The sequence below is a fragment of the Buteo buteo genome, chromosome 12 (genome assembly GCF_964188355.1).
Source record: "Buteo buteo chromosome 12, bButBut1.hap1.1, whole genome shotgun sequence".
Lineage (NCBI taxonomy): Eukaryota > Metazoa > Chordata > Aves > Accipitriformes > Accipitridae > Buteo > Buteo buteo.
In genome coordinates, this window is record NC_134182.1 from 22,828,900 (window position 1) to 22,848,289 (window position 19,390).

The window sequence follows — 19,390 nt, forward strand, 5'->3', positions numbered from 1 at the left end:
AATGGATTCTGGTCTACAGGCTCAGTCTGATCTTTGAGCTGACAGTCTACATTCAGACCCAGACAGCAGTTTCCAGCGCTTGGATACAAGTACAGAAGTAAAACACTGCTCATCCCACACATCACTCCTTGCTTGGGACTGCACCTCTTCTCCAACACAGATGACTTAATTTGCACAAGCACCTTGAACCAGGCTGCTGCTAAAGTGGGCACTCAGGATGACCACTGAATTCACAGCTTTCTGGAAAGCCTACAAGTCACAGGATTGCTCTCCCCAAGAGAGTTAATGGGTGGCACGTGCAATTCAGCAAACTTGGGACATTGCACCACAACAGGCTCTGCTCCCTCCCTCACATGCTCAGGATCAGTCCAGTCCAGGCCTTAACCAACAGAGAGAACACTATAGCCATTGCCACCTACTTTTAAAATAGTTTATTTCTGGTCTTAAAATATACATCAGTTTGAAAATTTCAGAAAAAAACCACATTAGTTACAGATTAACAGTCTGGAGTTGGGACACTGAAAGTGGGTCAGCTCAAGACCCCAGAGCCAATACTGCTGGAGGTGAGCAGGAGTGCAGAGGGCAGGCACTGTGCCCACTGGGAGAGGGCTCTGCTCCTCTTGAGGCCACCGCTCCCCCTCAACCTCTGCCAGCAGCCTAATGCTGTGAAGCAGAAGTGTCTGGTGAGGCATTGGGCACCCTTTTGCCATCCCTCCATTTCTCCATTGTTTTGCTTTTAAGTCTACCTTGACCAAAGGCAGAGGGAGGCTGGCTCTGCCCAGCACCATCAGCACCATCTGCTTCAGCAAGAGTGGGTTTTGTCCCCTGATCAGCATGCTAGGATTCAGGGGAGATGGGGCTGAGCCCTGAGGGGCAATGCCTCCCTTACTGCCCAAGTGGCTGTGCTCTCCCACAGGCAGGCCACCAGCAGCCTCAGAGCGAGGGGCTCACTCAGTGAGCATCCAACCCCAGGTGATGATCGTGAGACAGGAGCTGGCAGCCACTGCAGGTGCAAGCCCTCAGCAACACTGCCGAAGAACAGAAGGAATGCAGCAGTGCAGTGGCTGATGAGAGCAAACGCAAGGACCCCACCACCACATTCAGGACAGGGGAGATGAACACCCTGTGGGCTCAGAGGAGGCTCCTGCTCTCAGCACCAGCCTGTTTGCACAGGGATCAAGCAAAATATTGTAGTGAAATACTGAGTCCCACCTCCCCGCCAGAGGGTGGCATCCAGCTCCACAACTGTTCCAGGTGGGAAACAAGGCTAGTGTGTAGGCAGCAGCTCTAGCCAGGATACATAAAGCAACCTACACAGCCGCCAGAGAGGCCTGCAGCTCCCTTTCACAGGCTCTGCAGCCTCCAGGCTCGAGCTGAAGCCCTGGCTGGCCCCAGCTGCAAGCTGCAGGCCTTTTGCAGAGACAGGGTTTTGGGGAGGGGAGCAGGGCCCCCAGACAGCTCTTGGCTGCACATCTTGCTGTAAGCATGTGAACGGGAGCTCCCTCCTGGACAGAGGGCTGCTCTCCTACGGCCCAGTGAAGAGCCCTCATTGAGTAGGGTGGGAGGACAATACAAACCCAACTCAAAAACCAGACAGCAGGCTGAAGACAGCCAGCGGGGTTTGGGGGGGGGGGGGGGGGGGGGCACAGCACAGGGAACCAGGCTATTCTCTGCCTCGCACCCCAGGAGGAGCCAAGAAACACCAGACAGACAAGGGCACAGGACAAAATTAAAATGGGACCCCTGGGCTCTGTAAGCCCTCAAAAAAATACCTACATCTACAGACCTCTGCCCTCCCCCCCCCACCCCAAGACACCAAGCACACAAGACTGAGAAGAAGTCACATAATATCACAATATGCTAGGAAAAACACGCAGAGAGGCCCCACCCAGAAGGGAAGGCCCCGGAGAGGCGCCAGAGCCAGCCTGGAGCCCCCCGGAGAAGGGGGGCGTGTGAGGAGACCCTGGCAAAGGGCTGCTACTGAGCCGTGAGGTAGTGCGTCTACAGGGAGCAGCTCCTCAGCACGCTGCCCTCGCAACCCTGCCAGGCCTGCCCAGAAAAGCCCAGTAGCATCTTTCATGCCTTACTTGCCCAGGGCGAGACCTTGTTCTTGAGTCTGGAGGGGTTTCTGCAGGCTGGAAGCCAGGATCAGAGGGAAGCGCAGCTCTGAGAGCTGAGCCTCCTCAACACACCCTCAACGCAGGCATCAGACTGGCTGCCAACGGCTGTGTCTGTTTATGCAGGGCGGGGAGAAAGAAAAAACAATACACCCCAAAACCAAAGGCTTGGAAAGAAGCAAGAAGCCCACCCAAGAGCAAAGCATCAGCACCGTTCAAACAAAACAACAGCGCAGAGAGCGGGGGAAGAGGTGTGAGGGAGCAGAGACTCAAACGCAAACCCCGGTGCCTAGCAGGCAGTGCCTGCCCAAACCATCTCAGCAGACAGCACCCATGCCCCACACCACAGCACCAGCATCCATGCGTTGCCTCCGTGGGGGCTGGATGCTGAGCCCAACACAGGAACCCAGCGATGGGGACCTGCAGAGGCAGATTCTGGAGAACCACCCAGAGGGCAGCTGGGGAAAACAAAACCCAGCAGGAAAATGAGACACCAGCAATCCCAGCACATCCCCAGGGGCACATAGCCATCCACTGGCCCACTCACAGCCCCTGGGGACTCCCAGGGAATCAGACACCACCACACAGGCATTCTGCCCTGTTGGCACAAGTAAAAAGAGAGCAGAGCAGCTGCGGGCAACCAGCATGAGAGCACCCAGGGCCTCAGGTACCTGAGAGGGAAGGGGGAAAGACGATGCGAGCATAAAGAGGCACAGGCACCAGGACGAGGGGTACCAAGAACGAGCTCTGGTACAGGCACCAGTGTGAGGCTGTGAAGAGAGCTGCGAGTGTGCTGGGGCAGTGTGTTTGTGTGTGCTTCTGCACACTGTGTGTGCTAGTACTGTGGATCTGAGGTTCCAGGGAAGGGGGACCCCAGCTCTTCCAGGTAGCAGAAGAAGAGAATAAATATAAAATTTCAGAGCAGAGGCCCCCTGGGAGGAGGGTACTAAGGGAGGTTTCTCCCTCAGAAGGTAGACAGATGGAGGCATTCCACAGCTCTGCAGCATGTGGCTGCTTCTTGCCCTGCCTCAGCTGAGAAGGTTGCCCTGCTCCTGGGCTTGTGTCAGGCTGTCCTTGCGATGTAAGTGGTGGACACCCATCCTCTTGGGGCTGCGGTGTGGCCGATTGAAGGGAGGCTTGACCCTGCCTTCTCCACTTTCCTCTGGGGCACCTCCTTGGTTGCTCTCCTTGCTTCCCTGGAGCAATATTTCTCTCTCCTCAGCTGGGCTCTCAGGCAAGCCAAGGTCCACATAGTCCTTGTGCTTCTCTGGTGAGGGGCTTCCAGGTTCAGCAGTGCCTCCACCACTTTCCTGCAACAGCTTCTGGGCTTCATCCTGGGAGAAATCTGTACCATAGTCTGAAGAGAAATGGCTCCTGCGGGCTCTGGACTCAGTGCTATCTGTGTCCACACTCGAGTCCCGGCTCACGGTCCAGCTGCAGCTCTGCGCGGACTCCTCACCATCCGAGTAAGCTGAGGCTGCCCTACCCAGCTCCTGCATGGAACGGCTGAACCTCTTCTGGAGCTCAGGGGCTGTGTCACGGCTGAAAGCTGTGCGGTTCATCAGCACCCGCTCTGAGGTAGGGGGTGCCTTGTCCACAAACATACGCTGCCAGTTGGCCAGCAGGTCCTCCTCGGAGCTAGCAGAGCTGGCGAAGGCGCTCGGAATTTGGGGAGGGCTGCTGAATGGGCTGCTCTGGGAAGAGCCGTGAGCCCTGGCTGCTTTGGGGGACTGCTGACAGGAACAGCTGGAGGCCGAACGGCGCCCTTCTGAAGCAGGGCTGTTGGGGAGCGTCCGGTGCCTGTCGCAGCTCTCATCTTCGCTCTGCACCAGGCTGAGGGAGATGGCCTGGCGCGTAGCATAAGTACAATTGGGCAGGGGGCTGTTCTTTGGGATCCTTACCTTGTCTTCAGAGAACTCAATCACTTTGCGCCCAGGGTACATAGGATGGGGAGGTGAGGGTGTAGGGTATGGACTTAACTTCTCAAAGGCAGGCACCTCCTCTGGGACGCTTTCCACGCTGCTCTGTGGCTTGCAGCCACCGTTCTGCTGTTTCCCCGCATCTCCTCCCTCCTTCCCCATCTGCCCTGTGCTGTTGCAGGCATCAGGAGGGGCTCCACTCATGTCCACATGCACAAAGACATCCTCAGCCATGGGACAGCTGCCACTGCTAGACTTGGCTGAATTCAGAACCAGAGATTCTGGTTTCTCCAAGACTCTGGCAATGACTGAGGTAGGCACAACATCAGATGGAGCCAAGGTGTGGGCTGCCTCTTGACCAGGGCCTGCAGACTCCTGAGTGCTGTGCAAATGCTTATTGACCATGTCCTGCAGCTCATAGGGAAGCTAGGGAGAAGGAAAAGGACATTAGAAGGGGGCTGCCATGCAAGCCATTTAGTTCCAAATAATCTGCCTTTTCCAACCAACCTTCATGTGTACTTTGTACTCCTTATCTTGACCCTAACATTCACCTACCTTGCCTTGAGAAAGGTATCTGTTTCCAAAGCAAACTTGCCACATGAGGGACTAACAAGACTCTCTAGCTGTCACACCAGCCATTTCTAGGCCATGGTTCACAGGCCCCATTTTGTGAAGAGAACAAGAAAAGACAGCACATGGGCTAAGTCCCCCACGCCTGTGAGCACAGAGATAAGGCCCAGCCAGCGCATGCTAGGAAGGGGTCTATTGATCTGTGGAAAATCAGCCGGTGGTTGCACTGAACTGACTCAACTGTCCCCAGTGCTGGGATCTGCAGTGCTTCCCAAATGTAGTAATTGCAGCCATGCTGCCTTGGCAGCCTGCCTGCAGACCAGAATCAATGCCTTCCCTTGTTCCTACCAACTCCACCACCTCATCCCACTTTCTCACTCTCTCCATTTCAGAGAGGCAAACATGGGGTTTATTACCAAAGCTGCAGGACCAAGGTGTCCACAGGAGATAAACACTGCTCCTTGTCCTACAAATGGGCACTACTGCTCTCCCCATCGCGCTGCCAAGCTGCCCTCACCTTGGTCACCACACCCATGCACAGCAAGAAGTGGAGAGCAGAGCTCCACAAGCCACTCAGTGGCACAGCAAGGTCTGTCCCACCACAGCCAGAAGGAAACTGCATCCAAAGCTGGGGACGCAGGGCACACTGCATGACAACAGCTGGCTGTGAGACAGACTGTCTGCACAGCTGCTCAGCACCAACCCCCCTCCAGTGGCAGCCACGTGGGACACAGCGCTCTGGGGGGCAGAATTCAAAGCTCCAGGGAGGGGAGACAGCTGGGAGAGAGGTCAAGGTTACCCCAGCAGTAACTGATACACTGACCTCAAGAGTGCTAATTTGAGACACAATGGGGGAGGGTGACATATTGGTCACCTGCTAAGTTAAAAAAGACAAGCACATGGTTTTGCTGAGAGGAACATAAGAAGGGATGGAGATTAGGGGTATGGCAAAGAGAGTGCTGGGATAAGGGTCTGAATTATACTTCAACCAAAGAAATGATGCTACTAATGTGAAAGGCCTAAACTCCATCTCTGCTCATCCTGAGGGCAGGATGAGCTGAACAGACCCCACAAGGGGGAGTATGAGTTGGTACCAACTTCTCCCATTCAGGAGGCCTAAAAGACACCCTAAACGCTGCCTCCCACATTTCTCCTCAGAGTAAGAAGTGAAGCAGGGCCAGACTACTGCTGCTTGACTCCTTATCAGGCAGCGTGGCCCTTCCATGTGGCCAGATGAGGAAGGGAAGAGGACAGAGCAGGGTAAGAGAGAGGTCTGTCCTCCTGCCAGCTCCCATCAGGCACCCAGCAGGCTATCAAATTCAAGGTTATTGTGCTTTTTATAACAGCTCCTGGCTGAGCTGTGAAATGGAGCTGGTGTGAAAGAGGAGCTGGCAGAGGCTCTGTGCTGCCTTCTCAGTGGGAGTGGGAACAGGAGCCCCCCACACACCTCTGAGGCTGAAGGATGAGAAGCCAACAGCCCTGCAGAGAAAGCTGGAGAAAGCAAGATGCAGACGGAGACCATGAGCCCTTCTTCCCCACCTCAGCAGGACTGCTACTCACATCAGCAAACTTGTGGTTCCTGAAGTGCGACTTGTTACACTTGAGCAGCTGTACTGCAAGGTTACAGTCCTGTCGATAGCGTTCCTGCAAGAAAGGGCAAGGTGTGCAATAGTGGCAGACAGGCTCGATCTCTTACCTGAAAAGGCGTCACCTGATCAGATGCTGCTTGAACAGAAGCAGGAGGTGGCATATGATGAATTGCTCATGAGGGTACCTGCAATTCACTCCTCTCCACCCCCCCGTCTATTTTGTTACAACTCAGCCAAGGTGTCCCTTTCAACTCCAGTTCTCACTCCAGGCATACATCCTGTCAGTGTATCAAACCCCTCTCCCTCTGGGGATTTTAATATTCTTCAAAAGTCCCACAAGATTTGCTATCCCATCCCAGAGTTCAGCTGTGCCTGAAGACACTGCCTGATGTCAGGCATCTTGCAGACAGACAGACTGGAGAGAGTTGAGGGCAGTTAATAGAAACAAGCACCAGGTCCAGGAACTTCTATATTGATGGTGTAGAAAAGACATCAGCTCCCTCCCAACTCTTGAGTAAATGACCCCTCTGTTGGTACAGCCTGGACTCAGGTCAAACCCTAAGCTCAAAAGAGCAAATACATCAAACTTGAAGATCAGTTCTTCCTTGCTCAACCCCTCAGGCCCTTTTCTGCTTGTCTGTCCCTACTGTTGTGTACAGCTCCCGCACTTTCATACACACTGAAGTCATTCAAATGCTCCTTTACACTAATGACTTGGAACAAGAGGAAAAGCCAACACCTCTTACACTTCCACAGCCGTCTGCAGACTGACACTTACATTGAGTTCCTCCAGCTTATTGATGGTGGTTTTGGCATCAAGCAATTTATTAGTGAGCTCTACAATCTCCCAGTCCAGCGTCTTGCGGTCCATCTCTGCCTTTTTAATCTGGGATGCAAGAACACCAGGTGTAAATCTCCCCAGCACAGAAGAACCTGGCTTCACCACCCACCTCAGCCCAAGTATAGCACAATGACATGTTCAGTTGGGATACAGAAACTTCCAGACAAACAGACAAGGGGGACAGCCTGGCTCTTCACCAAGGGAGGGACTCCAAAGGCCAAATGGAGCCAGCCACTCTGCTAGCTACAGAGACAACAGGTTGAGCGTGAACCTCCTTGACGCAGTATCTCTTCTTGTAGCACAACCATGTTTCTTCTCTGCCCTGGTTCACATGGTGCCTGGTGGAAAGCTAGTGGTTTTGAGCAATCAATCCCATACTGCCATTGGCAGCGAAGACCTCTGAGCTTGTCATACCCAGCCGTCTTCTCTGGGGCAACAGAACAAGAATACTGTCCATAAAGATCCAGCAGTCAGTGCTGAACAGACAAAAGGTTTTTTTGGCAGGGAGAGGACACCACCTTGAAAGAATTTAAGCCTTGCTCTAGTAAGAAAAAGGACCCGTGTAGCTTCATCTGGAGCTCAGTTAATGCCCTCCCTAAAGCAGGCAATCTTGCCTCTTTAGACTCCCTAACAGTTCAGGTACAGGGCCAATAGAGACCCAGATGTAACAGCAGAGAGGTGCAACAGCTCAGAACAATGAAGCCACCCCCTCCTCAAGAAGTTCTTCCAACACTGCCCAAGGGTGCTCTGAGGCTGTGACCACCAGGGCCCAGCTGTGCATCAGGGGTACAGAACAGCAATACACAAGAGGGTAGGGGCGGACAATGCTTCCCACATATGCAGTCTCTTCGGGCACCAGCACAATAAATATTAACCCAAGAAATTCAAGTTCTAGAACCAAAAAATCTCATCCTGGGTTGCATGGAGGCAACCAGCATCTCAGCTGTTTGACTTGCCTGCTTACAGCCCAGAAGGGGAAGGAAAGGGAGCAAATGAGCCTCACAGCCATCCACATCTTGTGCAGTGCCACAGTTTATGGGCACCACTTCCCAACACGCCATGCTCCAGCTGGCTCGGAGTCAAACACTCTTAAGAGGAAGCACTGCAAGCTAGGACCTGCTGCATCTGCGGGCAGCTGCTAGATACCAGGTGAGCCCTTGGCTGGACGAGGGCTGGGGCCCCTCCATCTGGGATGGTGTATGTGGGACTGACAATGAAACCAACAGGCTGAGACATGTAAAGAGGAAAAAGAAAAAACACACAAACGAAAAGACGCAACTGCAAAAATCCAGCTTTGGCTGAGAGAGGCCTGAGAGGTGAGTGTGCCCAGCGTGTGCCAGCGGCAGCATGGGGAGGAGAAAGAGAGAGAGAGGGGGAGGGAGAGAAAAGAAACAGCCATGAGTGTTATGAATGCACACAACAGACATACACGCACATTGGCTCTGCTCTGACTGCCCCCATCCTCCCAGGATGACCACCCCAAGACTGGTTGACACATCCCTGGCATTTTGAGAGGGACTGAAGCAACATGACGGAATACCATGCAATTATGTTATGGGGAACCAAAGCTCATGTGCATGACCAAGTAGGGGCTCGGTAAATCAAGAAAACAGTTCATGACACCAGCCAGAACGGGGAGTAGACTGTCGTGACCAGAATCTCACCCCCTCACCCACTGCCACATCTGCTGGGTAAAGCCAGGGCCCCTTCTCTCAACTGCTTCTAATACATAGGTCCCTTTCACCTCCTCTCTGTAGTGACTTAATAGGACACTTACCAGGGCATGCAGCTTCTCCTCCAGGTCTTGGTTGGTTCTCTGGGAAGCAGTGTAGCTGTTCTGCAACCTACAGAAACAAGATTGTATACATGGGAATGGATCTTGGGCACCTACTAAAGTCTCCTTCATAGCTGCCAAGCAAACCACCAACTCCACAACTGCAGAAAGACTGGTACTAAGACAACTAGGCATACTAACTATGCCTTATTTCTGCCACATAATGGCCTTCAGACTCCAAGTTACTGGAGGCAAGATGAGGTTGGCTGGGTGAAAGAATCTTGCACTGGAGGGTGTAAATGACTTTGGAGGACTCCTCTGAGCTATGTCATCTATAAGCATGTGACCAGTGACTGACATTGATTAACTGAGGTACTTTTCAGAGAAAGTGGTGATGTATTTTCTTGCAGCCATCAGTGGCTCTTTTTGCATATGTGAGGTAACCATCCAAGCTGGATCCTGCCTTACATCCAATAGATTAAGAACTCCCTATTGTTGTCAGCCCCTCGTACTAGCTGTACCCTGGAGGAAGTAATGGCTGCAGAGCCTTTAACTCCCCTACAGTCTGGGGGTGCACCTTTCTGAGGATGCAGCATGCCTTTGATTTACACAACAGGGCACAGCCTGCTCACACCAGCTGAGGGAGTCCTTGGTGGGAGGGACCTCTCTAACCCTGCTCCTGTCTTTTCATTTTCATACCTACGGAATTTGTCCTTGAATTTTTCCAGCTCCTCACGGTTCTGGCCCAGCTCCATCTCCAGGTAGTCCTGACCTGACTCCAGCTCCCTCTCCATCGCCTCCATTTTGTTAGTCACATATGTCAGCCTTCGGCGCAGCTCCTCATTCTCATGCTGCAGTAGCCTGGGGCACATAAGAACAAAGTACCACTGAGTGCACAAGGGGTACTCCACACCAGCATCCCCACCCCAGGGCCCAAGACCTCCCACAGGGGCCCCAGGAAGTTGGGAACTGAACTGGCAGGAGACTCCAGCACACACAGCAAGAGGTGCATCTCTGTCAGGAGAGGGAGACTCGAACTCTCTTGGAGCAGGGGCAAAGAAGCACATGCCAGCTGGCCAAGCATGGTTCCCAGCTCCCTCTCAGGTTACAGTGCTTGGATAAAGCCCACTAGCCAGATGAGCTATGCAGCTCCAGTGTCCCTCACTGGTGAATGAAACCCACTCAATAATTTATCCCAGTCCCAAGTTAGAAGAGTTGAAGGCAAAAAGAACAAAATCATCTTCTCCCCTGAAACTGTTCAAAAGCCCTCAACACCTTTAACACCTGGTGGAAAGAGGACTCCTTACAGCCTTAAGTCCAGAAGCAGAAGTGGTGGGGTACATTTACAGACATGATCACAGCTGCCAATCAGCCCCATTCCAACACAAACTGCTCCAATCCCCTCCCCAGCCAGGACATGCCTGGTGCTCAGAAGGATTTCCTGTTGTTTTTCATTCCTTTGTGCTCAGTTGCTCAGAGAAACTCAGAAGCACAGCTTCTCTCTGGCAGTGCAAGCTTTCTCCTCACTATGGCTTGGAGCTCAGTGCTAGCAGCTGTGCCCCATACCACCACCAGCAAAGGGCTCAGCTCTCACCCTCAGTCAGCGGCAGGCCTCTGCATACTGCTTCTGGTGGGTTACACCAAAACAGTGGCAACAACAAGAAGAATTAAAAAAGGCACTCCTCTCTCCACCTGTATTAAAGGCTTCATCTCCTACTTTCTTTCACACCCACCAACTCCTCTGCCTGCACCTGCACTGGAGGTCTATGTTCACTCCCCCTCCAGGGAGAGAGACATGCAAGGTAGAGGTTGGCAAGGCACGGACTAAAGCTCTGCCCACGTGGCCCCAAGAAGACTGAAGATCTGAGAGCAGCCTGCAGGGCCAGTCAGCTTCGCTGTGCGGGTGGCACAGGCAGGATGTGAGGAATCAACACCCACACAGTTGCAGTATGACGGGCATAAAGGGGGAGCAGGACACTTACTTCATCCTTTCTGTATCCGTCAAGGGTTCCTGCACAGGGAAGAAAACAGCTGTGAGATTCTTTCAGAGGAAGAGTTAGTCTCTCACACTGTCCTACAGGGCAGAGTCTTGGTTGCTAGACCCTAACTGTGACTTCCTCACCTGCTCTGACAGCTCTGAGCTGCTAGGATCTCTACACACTGCTCAGCTGTCTGTGAGACAGACTGTGTATTCTGGTTCAGGGCAGAAGAGCTATACTAGAAGCCACCACACAAGTTAGGTAACTTTACTCTCCCATGCTGCAATCTCAGCATCTCTTGTAACATCGTTATCTTAGCTGGTGTTTCAGCTTCCTCCACATCCACAGTTAGTGGGGAGCAGGAATCTCACAGGCCAGCATACACTGAAGATTAAATTGTCACCACAGCAATGACAACATCCTTGAAGCCCCACAAAAAGAATGAAAGAGAATCATTTGGCAGCTGAAAAATGTGTTTACCATTTACACCACCCAAATTGTGCTGTGAAAAGGATTTCTTTCTGCAGATCTGAAACCAGCCACTGTAACTATTCTGGGATAGCAGAAGAAACACCAAAGGTCAGAAAAGCCTGTGAAAGAAATTAATGAGCTGGGCAAGATCCCCAGAGATGGCTGGAGCAGGGACCTGCAGAACAAGGAGACACAGCACAGTGACAAGAGCACATGGCTCAGCTATTCTCATTTCCTTTGCACTCTCTGCATTAACCCATGAGATGGCTGCTGCCTGCCAGCAGAACTGGGAGAGATCTAATTAGCACTAGAAGCAACGGTATTTCCTGTGAAAGCCCAAGACTGTGACCACTCTCAAAGTCCAAGCTGCCCATGGATTATATTTGGTGCTTGGTACCAACAGCACTGCACAAACCCACAGTGCTGCCAGACTTTAGACTGTCCACTAAGTGTCACAGCCAGCTCTGGGCTGAGAGGCCATGCCACAGACAGTTGTGGATGAGGTTGTTGAGCTGCTAGCATCCTGACCCCACATGGCAATTGGTTAATTCATGCAGAATTATCTAGCAACTGCCTCCCCTACCCCCACAAATACACACAGAGCAGATGCTAGCGACCAGGCAAAGGGGATAATGTGATTCCTATTAAAACGAGGTGATGGCCCCAAAGAAGGCTGGAGAAAAGAGGAAAAGGCTTACAAAGAACTGAAATGGCCATCATACAAAGATCCACTACCCCAAGACAGCCAGGCATAAGGCACACACAGAGCACTGGGAGCATCCCAACACCTCCTGACAACAGAGGTGCCCACCTCCTGCAGACACCTGCTGCCTTGCAGCCTGGAGGGCCTCCAACCTGCACACACCTGGGAAGTCTGCAGTGCGGACAACAGCACCAGCTCCTGCCTTCCTAACTCCTGGGGCCAAAGGGAAGCTGGTTCCTCCCAGGAAGATATACTCAACCTGGAGCACAGCCATGAGTGGCACCCACAAGAGAGGAGCTTCTGGTGATTAAGCACCCACAACATGAGGTTTGGGGGGCCTGCTCTCACTCTCCCCACTGGCATTACAGACTAGATGAAAGCCAGGTGGGGGCTTTGGCTTTTGTGAGACCCCTGTCTGTGAGCCAGTGGCCCCGGCACCTACCTTGTTTAGTGCCAGGCTGAAGGAAGGGGAGGATCTAGATGGGCTAGGCCCCTCCTCCCGACTCCAGCCTGTTGGAGTGGAGAAGGATCCTTTCTCTGGGTAGTTCGGCTCCACTGCACGCTTCTGCCCAAGTTTAGCACACAGATGGTGTGGCTGTAATAGCCGTGAACAGGGACTGCTTTCATCCCTCCTGTCCTCTGCACTGCTTTTCCATGAAGACAGTGAGTGCTGCTGCCCAGAGGATGTCCCTGCCAGCCCCACGTCTGTCAGCTGCTGCAGCTCATACTGACACAGATCTACTACCCTTCTTTCCAAGGAAACGAGTTTTTCCTTACTGTCCTTCCTCCCAAGGATGGGTTTCTTTCTTAGTCTGGAAGCTTTCTTAGCCTCCTCAGCACACTTTCTCTGGCACGAAGCCTTTCCCAGCCCCTCACATTTCTTTTCTGCTTTTCTTCTGCTTGGGCAGGGGGATCTTTCAGTTGCACGCTTGGTTTTTACCCCTTGCAGGTGACCTTCCCCTTGGCCTTCTGGCAGAGAGCTTCTGGGGCAAAGGGGAGAGTTCTGGTCTTGTTCTGCTCCCCTGGTCTCTCCCAGCGAGCGCAAGCGGATGGGACTCAGCACCCGCTGGGTAATCTCATCCAGGAATTTGGAGAACTGCAGTTTTTCCTCTGTGATCTTCTCCCTGCGCTTGACAGAGTCAGTGGCACTGCTGCTGCTGTGCTCCAGTGAGCACTTCTCCCTCTGGCTGAGGCAGAGCTGAGGATCACCGTACTTTCGTGAGCCACGGCAAAGCGTCTCTACTGAGTGGGACTTGCGTAAGCTCTCATGGCGTGGGCCTGTCATGTTGGTCTGCTTCAGGATCCCTTTGAGAGGCAGGTGTGTAGAGGAGACCTGAAACTTCCTTGGTGTCAGGACTTCAGGAGGCTCTTTAAACATCAGTGAGCGTTCCAGGCTTCTGCTCTTGAAAGAGCAAGTGGGATGGTGTCTTTCATCTCCAGGCACCACAACTGTCTCCATGCTACGGCTCACAAATTTGCTGGGGTGCCCACAACTGCGGTTTGGGCACTGCTTCCCACTTCGCTGCCCCATCTTCCCACCACATGGAAGTGCTGGTGAGACAGTCTGGCTCTTGATGTTCAACTCTGCTCTGCACCCTGTCACTTCCTTCTCACTGCTGGACTCCAGGGACCACGATGAGGAGAAGTTCAGGTTGCAAACCTCAAACCCCTCTGCCTGCTTGAGCTGGCCTGCCTCAGTGTAACTAAACCCTGTTTGCTGGTGCAATGGTGTTAAGCCCTTTGCCACCCGGCAAGCCGTTACCTGACTCTGCTCGGCCAAGATCACTCCATCCTGGTCATCACGAATGATGGGTACCTCATGGCGGATCTCACGATGCTGCGGGGGTGCCTTGCGGTAAGGCTTCTTTGATGGAGCTGTGCTCGACATCCTCCCACCTGCGTGGTTCCAAAAGCGGGTTACCTACCAACAGCAGAAAGTGCACAGAAGAGAGAGTCACAGGCGCTCCATTGAAACCTAGAAGTAACCCAGCAGGAATTCAGCTCCCCTGGAGTCCCAGAGCAGGTCCCCATGCAGAGTGTTAATAGAGCAAGGAAAGGATGTGGCCACAAGCCTTGAGTGGCAGCTGCAGGAGAGGGAGCAAAATAAGAGGTAGCTGTGTCCTTCTCCCAGCCAGTGAGAGCAGAGAGCTGGCACATCCTCTCCCCCCCTCTATACGCGCTCACTCACGTAGTTTGTGTGTGTCCAGATTATATATAGCAAACGAGAACAGACCTCACAGCAGCATATTGATTAGGCTCTTTAGGAAAGGCCTTTTCCAATATGGAAAGTGCAAGCCTTACAGGCAGCAGTGACAGCTAGAGCAGGAGTTATTGATCATGTGCTGTCACTGTCAGCAGGGACTATGTGGGAGGAGACTCCAGCCATTAAAGAGCCCAAACCCAGAAGTTTTTGGTTTACACTGGAACACCAATGGAGAAGACCACAGGAGGCTTGTCAGGAGGAGATACCATACCATTACAACTGCTCACTTCTGTCAGAAAAGACAAAGACCACCCCCAAGTCACAGGTGGCATCAAATTAGGGGGAAATGCCATTGAGACTGATACCTAAGGCCAGATTTTGCAACATGTAGCAGTACCACTAGCAGAAAGACCAGATTAATCCCTTTACCCCAGCTGTGCTGGGCAGGATTCTTCCTGCTGCAGGAGTAGTAGTAGTACAAGAGCGAAAAATGTGGTAGAAGGAAAGCAACTATCTTGTACATATGGAAGAATCTCCTTCCTTTCCACTTTGGGACTGCAGCAGTGGGCAGGAAGACTTCCCCCCAGGCAGCCAGGATTTCAGCCACCCTATTGGACACAAGACAGCTCAGAGATGCCAAGCAGTCCCTGCAGAGCCCGATACCAGACTTTCCCGGATGACAACATATGCAGCGCCTGACCTGCAGCACTTCAAAGTGCAGGACCTGCCTCAACTCAGATCACCCTCTCCTCTCTTCTACAGGCAGGGCCATTTGACTCCCATTCACCTTCAAGGCAGTCAATGTATACCACTGAGTCAGCAACCTAGCAGACTTCACTTGCTTTGCATTTTGGCCAGTGGAGTTTTAGAAGTTAAGGTCTAAATGGAGCCCCAAGAATTCTCTCCAATTCTTAACCACTCTCACCTAGCTGCATCTTCTTGACACTTAGAATGAGTCCCCTGGGAGGACTGGCTAGTGTGAGGTGTATGCACCAAGCGCAGAGTGGCTCCAAGCCACAGCAGGCTTTACACTTCACAGGAACATTTGCAAGTTGTCTTCCACTCTGCTAAAAACACAGGCTCACAAAAGTTTCTCACACCTTTCCACAGACATGAGCAACTTCCTAGGACTAACTTGTAAATCTCCATCATCAGAATGCTAGAAAGTCCCCCTTGCTGCAGTCATTCCCTCAAGGTCCCTTCTCCTAAAAAGACTCAAGTAGGTGAAGAGAACTCTAATACTTTAGAAAAATCACGTCCAGCATACCAAATGCACTTTCCATTGCATCCCCAAGCAAAACAGATGGGTCTGGCTTGCTGGGAAGACATTTCTCTTCTTGAAAGAAGAATGCTGAAACCCTGACCAGAAGCATGTTTGCCAACACCCCACCATCAAACAGGTGATCTAGGGGACTCTTCTGTCAATTCCTGCCAGGCTAAGGACAGGAGATGTGCATGGAGATATTCCAAGCTGAAATCACAATCATTTCGTTAACCCACAAAGACCTCAGCACTTACCAGCCTGGGCTCAAATTCGAAGCCTCATGAAGCAGGAACACTCACTCAAGATGCCCTGAAGAAGAGAAACAAATAGCTTAGCATCCATCAAAACAGGCAGCTTGAAATCTCACCCCATAAATATATAAGGAATAGGGAACATTTATAACCAACAACGATCCAATGGTCATCTCACTCCTCATACCTGCCCCAACCCACATCAGATCTTCTGAAAGTAAATGAAATTACTTAGGATTGCTGGGCTACATAGCCCAGCAAGAGCTGGAAAGGCACCTGGCAAGGACATGTCCAAAGCACTCAGGCAACTGGGACCACATAAACTCAAAATTCATGAAGCAACAGCCTCAAGGGAACCTTGGTTCCAGGAAGGACTAGACAAACCTCCTGTGAAATGGGACTCTCCCAGCTAATCTTCCCTGCTACTACAGAGGGATGCTAACTGTGAAGCCTTTAGTACAGAAGCTTGGTAATGCTAACAATTACCTCACTTGTCCTTTTAAATCAGTGCTTCTCACCTACAAATGAGCCAGCAATTATCAGACTCTTGTTTGAGCCAAAACATTACGTCCTTATGCCTACAGCTGTGATAACCCACACCTCCATGAGAGAGGAAGGCAAGCTACTCTCTGACTTCCAGCAAGCAGCATGCCATGCTCTACTTTGCTGCTAACAGACTTCTGTAAAATAGTGTCCAGCCAACCAGGGATACAACACAAGTTCAGAAACAACCTGCCTCTCTGTTCAAAGCCCAGGGTACCCATCACTACAAGAAGAGAATTGGGGTGATCTGGGAGCCAGCTGTAAAAGCATAACTCAGTGGCCATCACTCTGCCACTGGCACGAGAGAGACTGCATTGGAGCCTTCCCTTCCCTGATGCACTTCTGCTGCTGTGCTGGTTTTTCCCTGTCAATGGCACCAAGTCCTGTGAGGCAGGACAGGAGCACAGGGTGTGGAGCAGTTGTACATACACTGGGAGAGCCAGATTGAAGGTGAATGGCACAGACAGGCAACCAGGACCACGCAAACTCAAGCTTTGCCAAAACAAACTGAAGAGGTGCCCTAGTACTGGCCCTGCCCCAACAGGCTGTCTGGTCCCTTTCATTGCTACAATGCTATAGTCAGGTCTTGACTAGCACAGGAAAAAAAGAGCTTCACTACAGCATAACTGCTCTGTGGGGCAAACTGTAAAGTACAGGGGGAGAAAGAAAGAGAGAGGGAGAACATGCACCTCCAGGAAGGAACCAGGCCAGCACAGTTTGAATCTGCTTTTCCACCAACTCCCAGCAGGAGCTCGTTCATCATCAAGGCAAAACCACCAGCCACATGGGCTGGCAGACAAGCACAGGCTTCCAGGAACAGCTGCATCCATGGGTCCATGCATGTTTCCACTGCAGAGGTGTCAGAACGAACATGCCAAAGGCCTCCCTGTCTCTCGGCACACAGATCCTCAGGCTCAAACAGGACTGTCCTGCTTCCTACCCCAGAGCCAGCAACTATGCTACCTGCCATCTCACCCCACCTACCTGGAAAAGATACCAGGATTTGAAACCTACCCTCATGATCTGAGAATTTCCAGAGACACTTAAATACTCACAGTGCCTCCAGGCAACTTTCCCTCAAACAAGGACTTACAGATCCAAAGTGACGACGTGTCCAAACATTTCTGGCCACTTGTCTCCGAATCAGCTCTCCCCTGTCAGCACCCAGCAGCATCTGGCCAACAGCTCCTGAAACACAAGAAAGGAAACTTGGTGTCAGTCATCTATCAGCACAACACATGGAAACAGAGAGGCATGCGCAGAGCAACTCACAGCCAGGTGCCAGGGCAGGAGTCGGCAGCAAACTACTGCAGCATCAGGCTACTATCTAATGCCAGGACTCTCCAGTGAAATAAGCCCCTTGTCTTCACTGTGTCCCAGAAAAGGAAGGTCTTTTAACCATCTCTCCACTGAGTGGGATGCCTGTGCAGACCAGTAACTGACCTCTGAAAGGCAGCTGTTTTTCCTAGATGGCTCCAAGGGTCACTGCTTCCCCACCTGCATTCTTGTCCAACACCAGGAATCCAGCCTCTGTCATCCTGCTCCAGCCACCCTGCCACACCAACCTAATTTTGTTCTGCAGACTTCCCTGCGGTGAAAAGCACAGTTAAGCCCTCCTTGCCTACAATACCTGAGTATCCTTTGCTACCACAGAGAGAGAATCCCAAGATGGCTCAATTCATCACACCTCCATTCAGAGAGGAGCAGATACTCTCTGCAGAATAGACGGACCTTGTGCTCCAAGGCAGAAACAGATATAGGTAATACCCAGAAATAGAAGGCAGCACTAGTTCTGCTCACCACGTTATTGACAACAAGCTCCTCAGAGAGAGGCTTGTAAAGTCCACATTCTGACTACCCTAGAGAAGCTCAGCTTTAGCCTGGAGCTACAGCAGGAAGTAGCTCTTCAGCTATTCTAATTAGCACTCTTATAGAACAGAAAACTTAACCTCTTGGTTCCTTTTATCTGCCCTTTCCATCTCTGTTCCTTAACATTCACAGTCTTCTTCCTAGCAGGCTATCGTCTGCAGTAGCTACAATTCTACTGTCTTCTAGCTACTACCCACTGTAGTCTCATTTCTAAGCTCACTGAATTCTAAGCTAACTGACCAAAGTTACAGCTTCACTGGAACGGCTCATTGAGGGCTACAAGGCTTGGGCTCACACTGATCAGCATCAGCAACAGTCACATCTTCCAGGCAAACAGACATGAACACACAGTCAGAAGACTGCAGTGGAAACCTAACAATTTGCTTTGTTAATGTAAAAAGCTGAGGATTCCTCCACTCTCTCACAAAGACAAAACACACACAACCTCTTTCCTCTTCACAGCAAGGGTGTGCAGCGACAGTGACTGAGTGCAGCTGCACAGGCAGTATACAAGCTTGACTCTAGCTGTTTTTACCAGAGAGCTTCCCTCAGTGTAAAATCCACTTGCAGAGCAGCTATGTTCTCTGTGTGATCTCAGAAAGGCAAAACCTTTACCACACACCAGAAACAGATGTGATCTAGCACAGAATTGCTTAAGACTATTCTGTACAGGGCCCACAGAACTAACAGCCACTTGGCATGCATGCAAAACCACAATACTACCTGTTAGCATCACTTTGCCTCCAGTAACAAGGAAGAGGTCCATAGCATACAAAAAATGGCCCAAAAAGGAACCCTTTGGACAAAAAGGGAAAGTACAAAAAAACAAAAACCAGACCAAACCAAAAAACCCAAACAAACAATATTTGTAGGCACCTACTGCCTTCCTGAAACTTGGCAAGTCCCTTGAGGGCTGAGGTAGCTAATACATAGCTTTGGTTCTAGGATGCACACAGTTCCTGCCTGCTTGCCGTTGCAGTAGTTGAACATTCCACGCAAAGAAGCAGAGGACTTGCAGGGTTTTCCTCATCATCACCTTCTCTTGTGTTGCCTTTTCTGACCTTAGAAAACAGCCTGCTTACCAGTGTTCAGGGCAGCAGTCTCCCTTCCTCAACAGAAAACAGGTGATTATGTTGCAGACAATGTTTCTTATTTCAGGCAGTGTCATCTTTCCAGCCTTTTCCTCTTAAAAGCAGCATTTCTTTAACCTTGCTTTTTATTCAGGAAGATAAACTTGTGTGACAGAGAAAATACATTCCATAACACAGTCACAGTCACATTTGTTTCTAATGCAACA

General features: G+C 51.5%; 1 protein-coding gene across 5 annotated transcripts in view; it reads right to left on the reverse strand.

The window, feature by feature from the left end:
- Positions 1 to 416: 416 nt before the first annotated feature.
- TJAP1 (tight junction associated protein 1) overlaps positions 417 to 19,390 on the reverse strand; it is a 39,819-nt gene continuing 20,845 nt past the window's right edge. For 3 of the 5 annotated variants that reach the window (XM_075043021.1, XM_075043023.1, XM_075043022.1), the window contains 10 exons: positions 17,318 to 17,412; positions 15,685 to 15,739; positions 13,726 to 13,884; positions 10,793 to 10,821; positions 9,510 to 9,671; positions 8,814 to 8,880; positions 8,316 to 8,345; positions 6,974 to 7,081; positions 6,167 to 6,250; positions 417 to 4,462 (listed from right to left, as the gene is read on the reverse strand). In XM_075043021.1, the coding sequence (XP_074899122.1) occupies positions 3,146 to 4,462; positions 6,167 to 6,250; positions 6,974 to 7,081; positions 8,316 to 8,345; positions 8,814 to 8,880; positions 9,510 to 9,671; positions 10,793 to 10,821; positions 13,726 to 13,851 (1,923 nt within the window). In that variant the 5' untranslated portion in view covers positions 13,852 to 13,884; positions 15,685 to 15,739; positions 17,318 to 17,412 and the 3' untranslated portion in view covers positions 417 to 3,145. Of the gene's footprint in view, positions 4,463 to 6,166; positions 6,251 to 6,973; positions 7,082 to 8,315; positions 8,346 to 8,813; positions 8,881 to 9,509; positions 9,672 to 10,792; positions 10,822 to 13,725; positions 13,885 to 15,684; positions 15,740 to 17,317; positions 17,413 to 17,667; positions 17,698 to 19,390 lie in introns of those variants that run through there. The other 2 variants (XM_075043024.1, XM_075043025.1) reach the window with 2 other exon arrangements.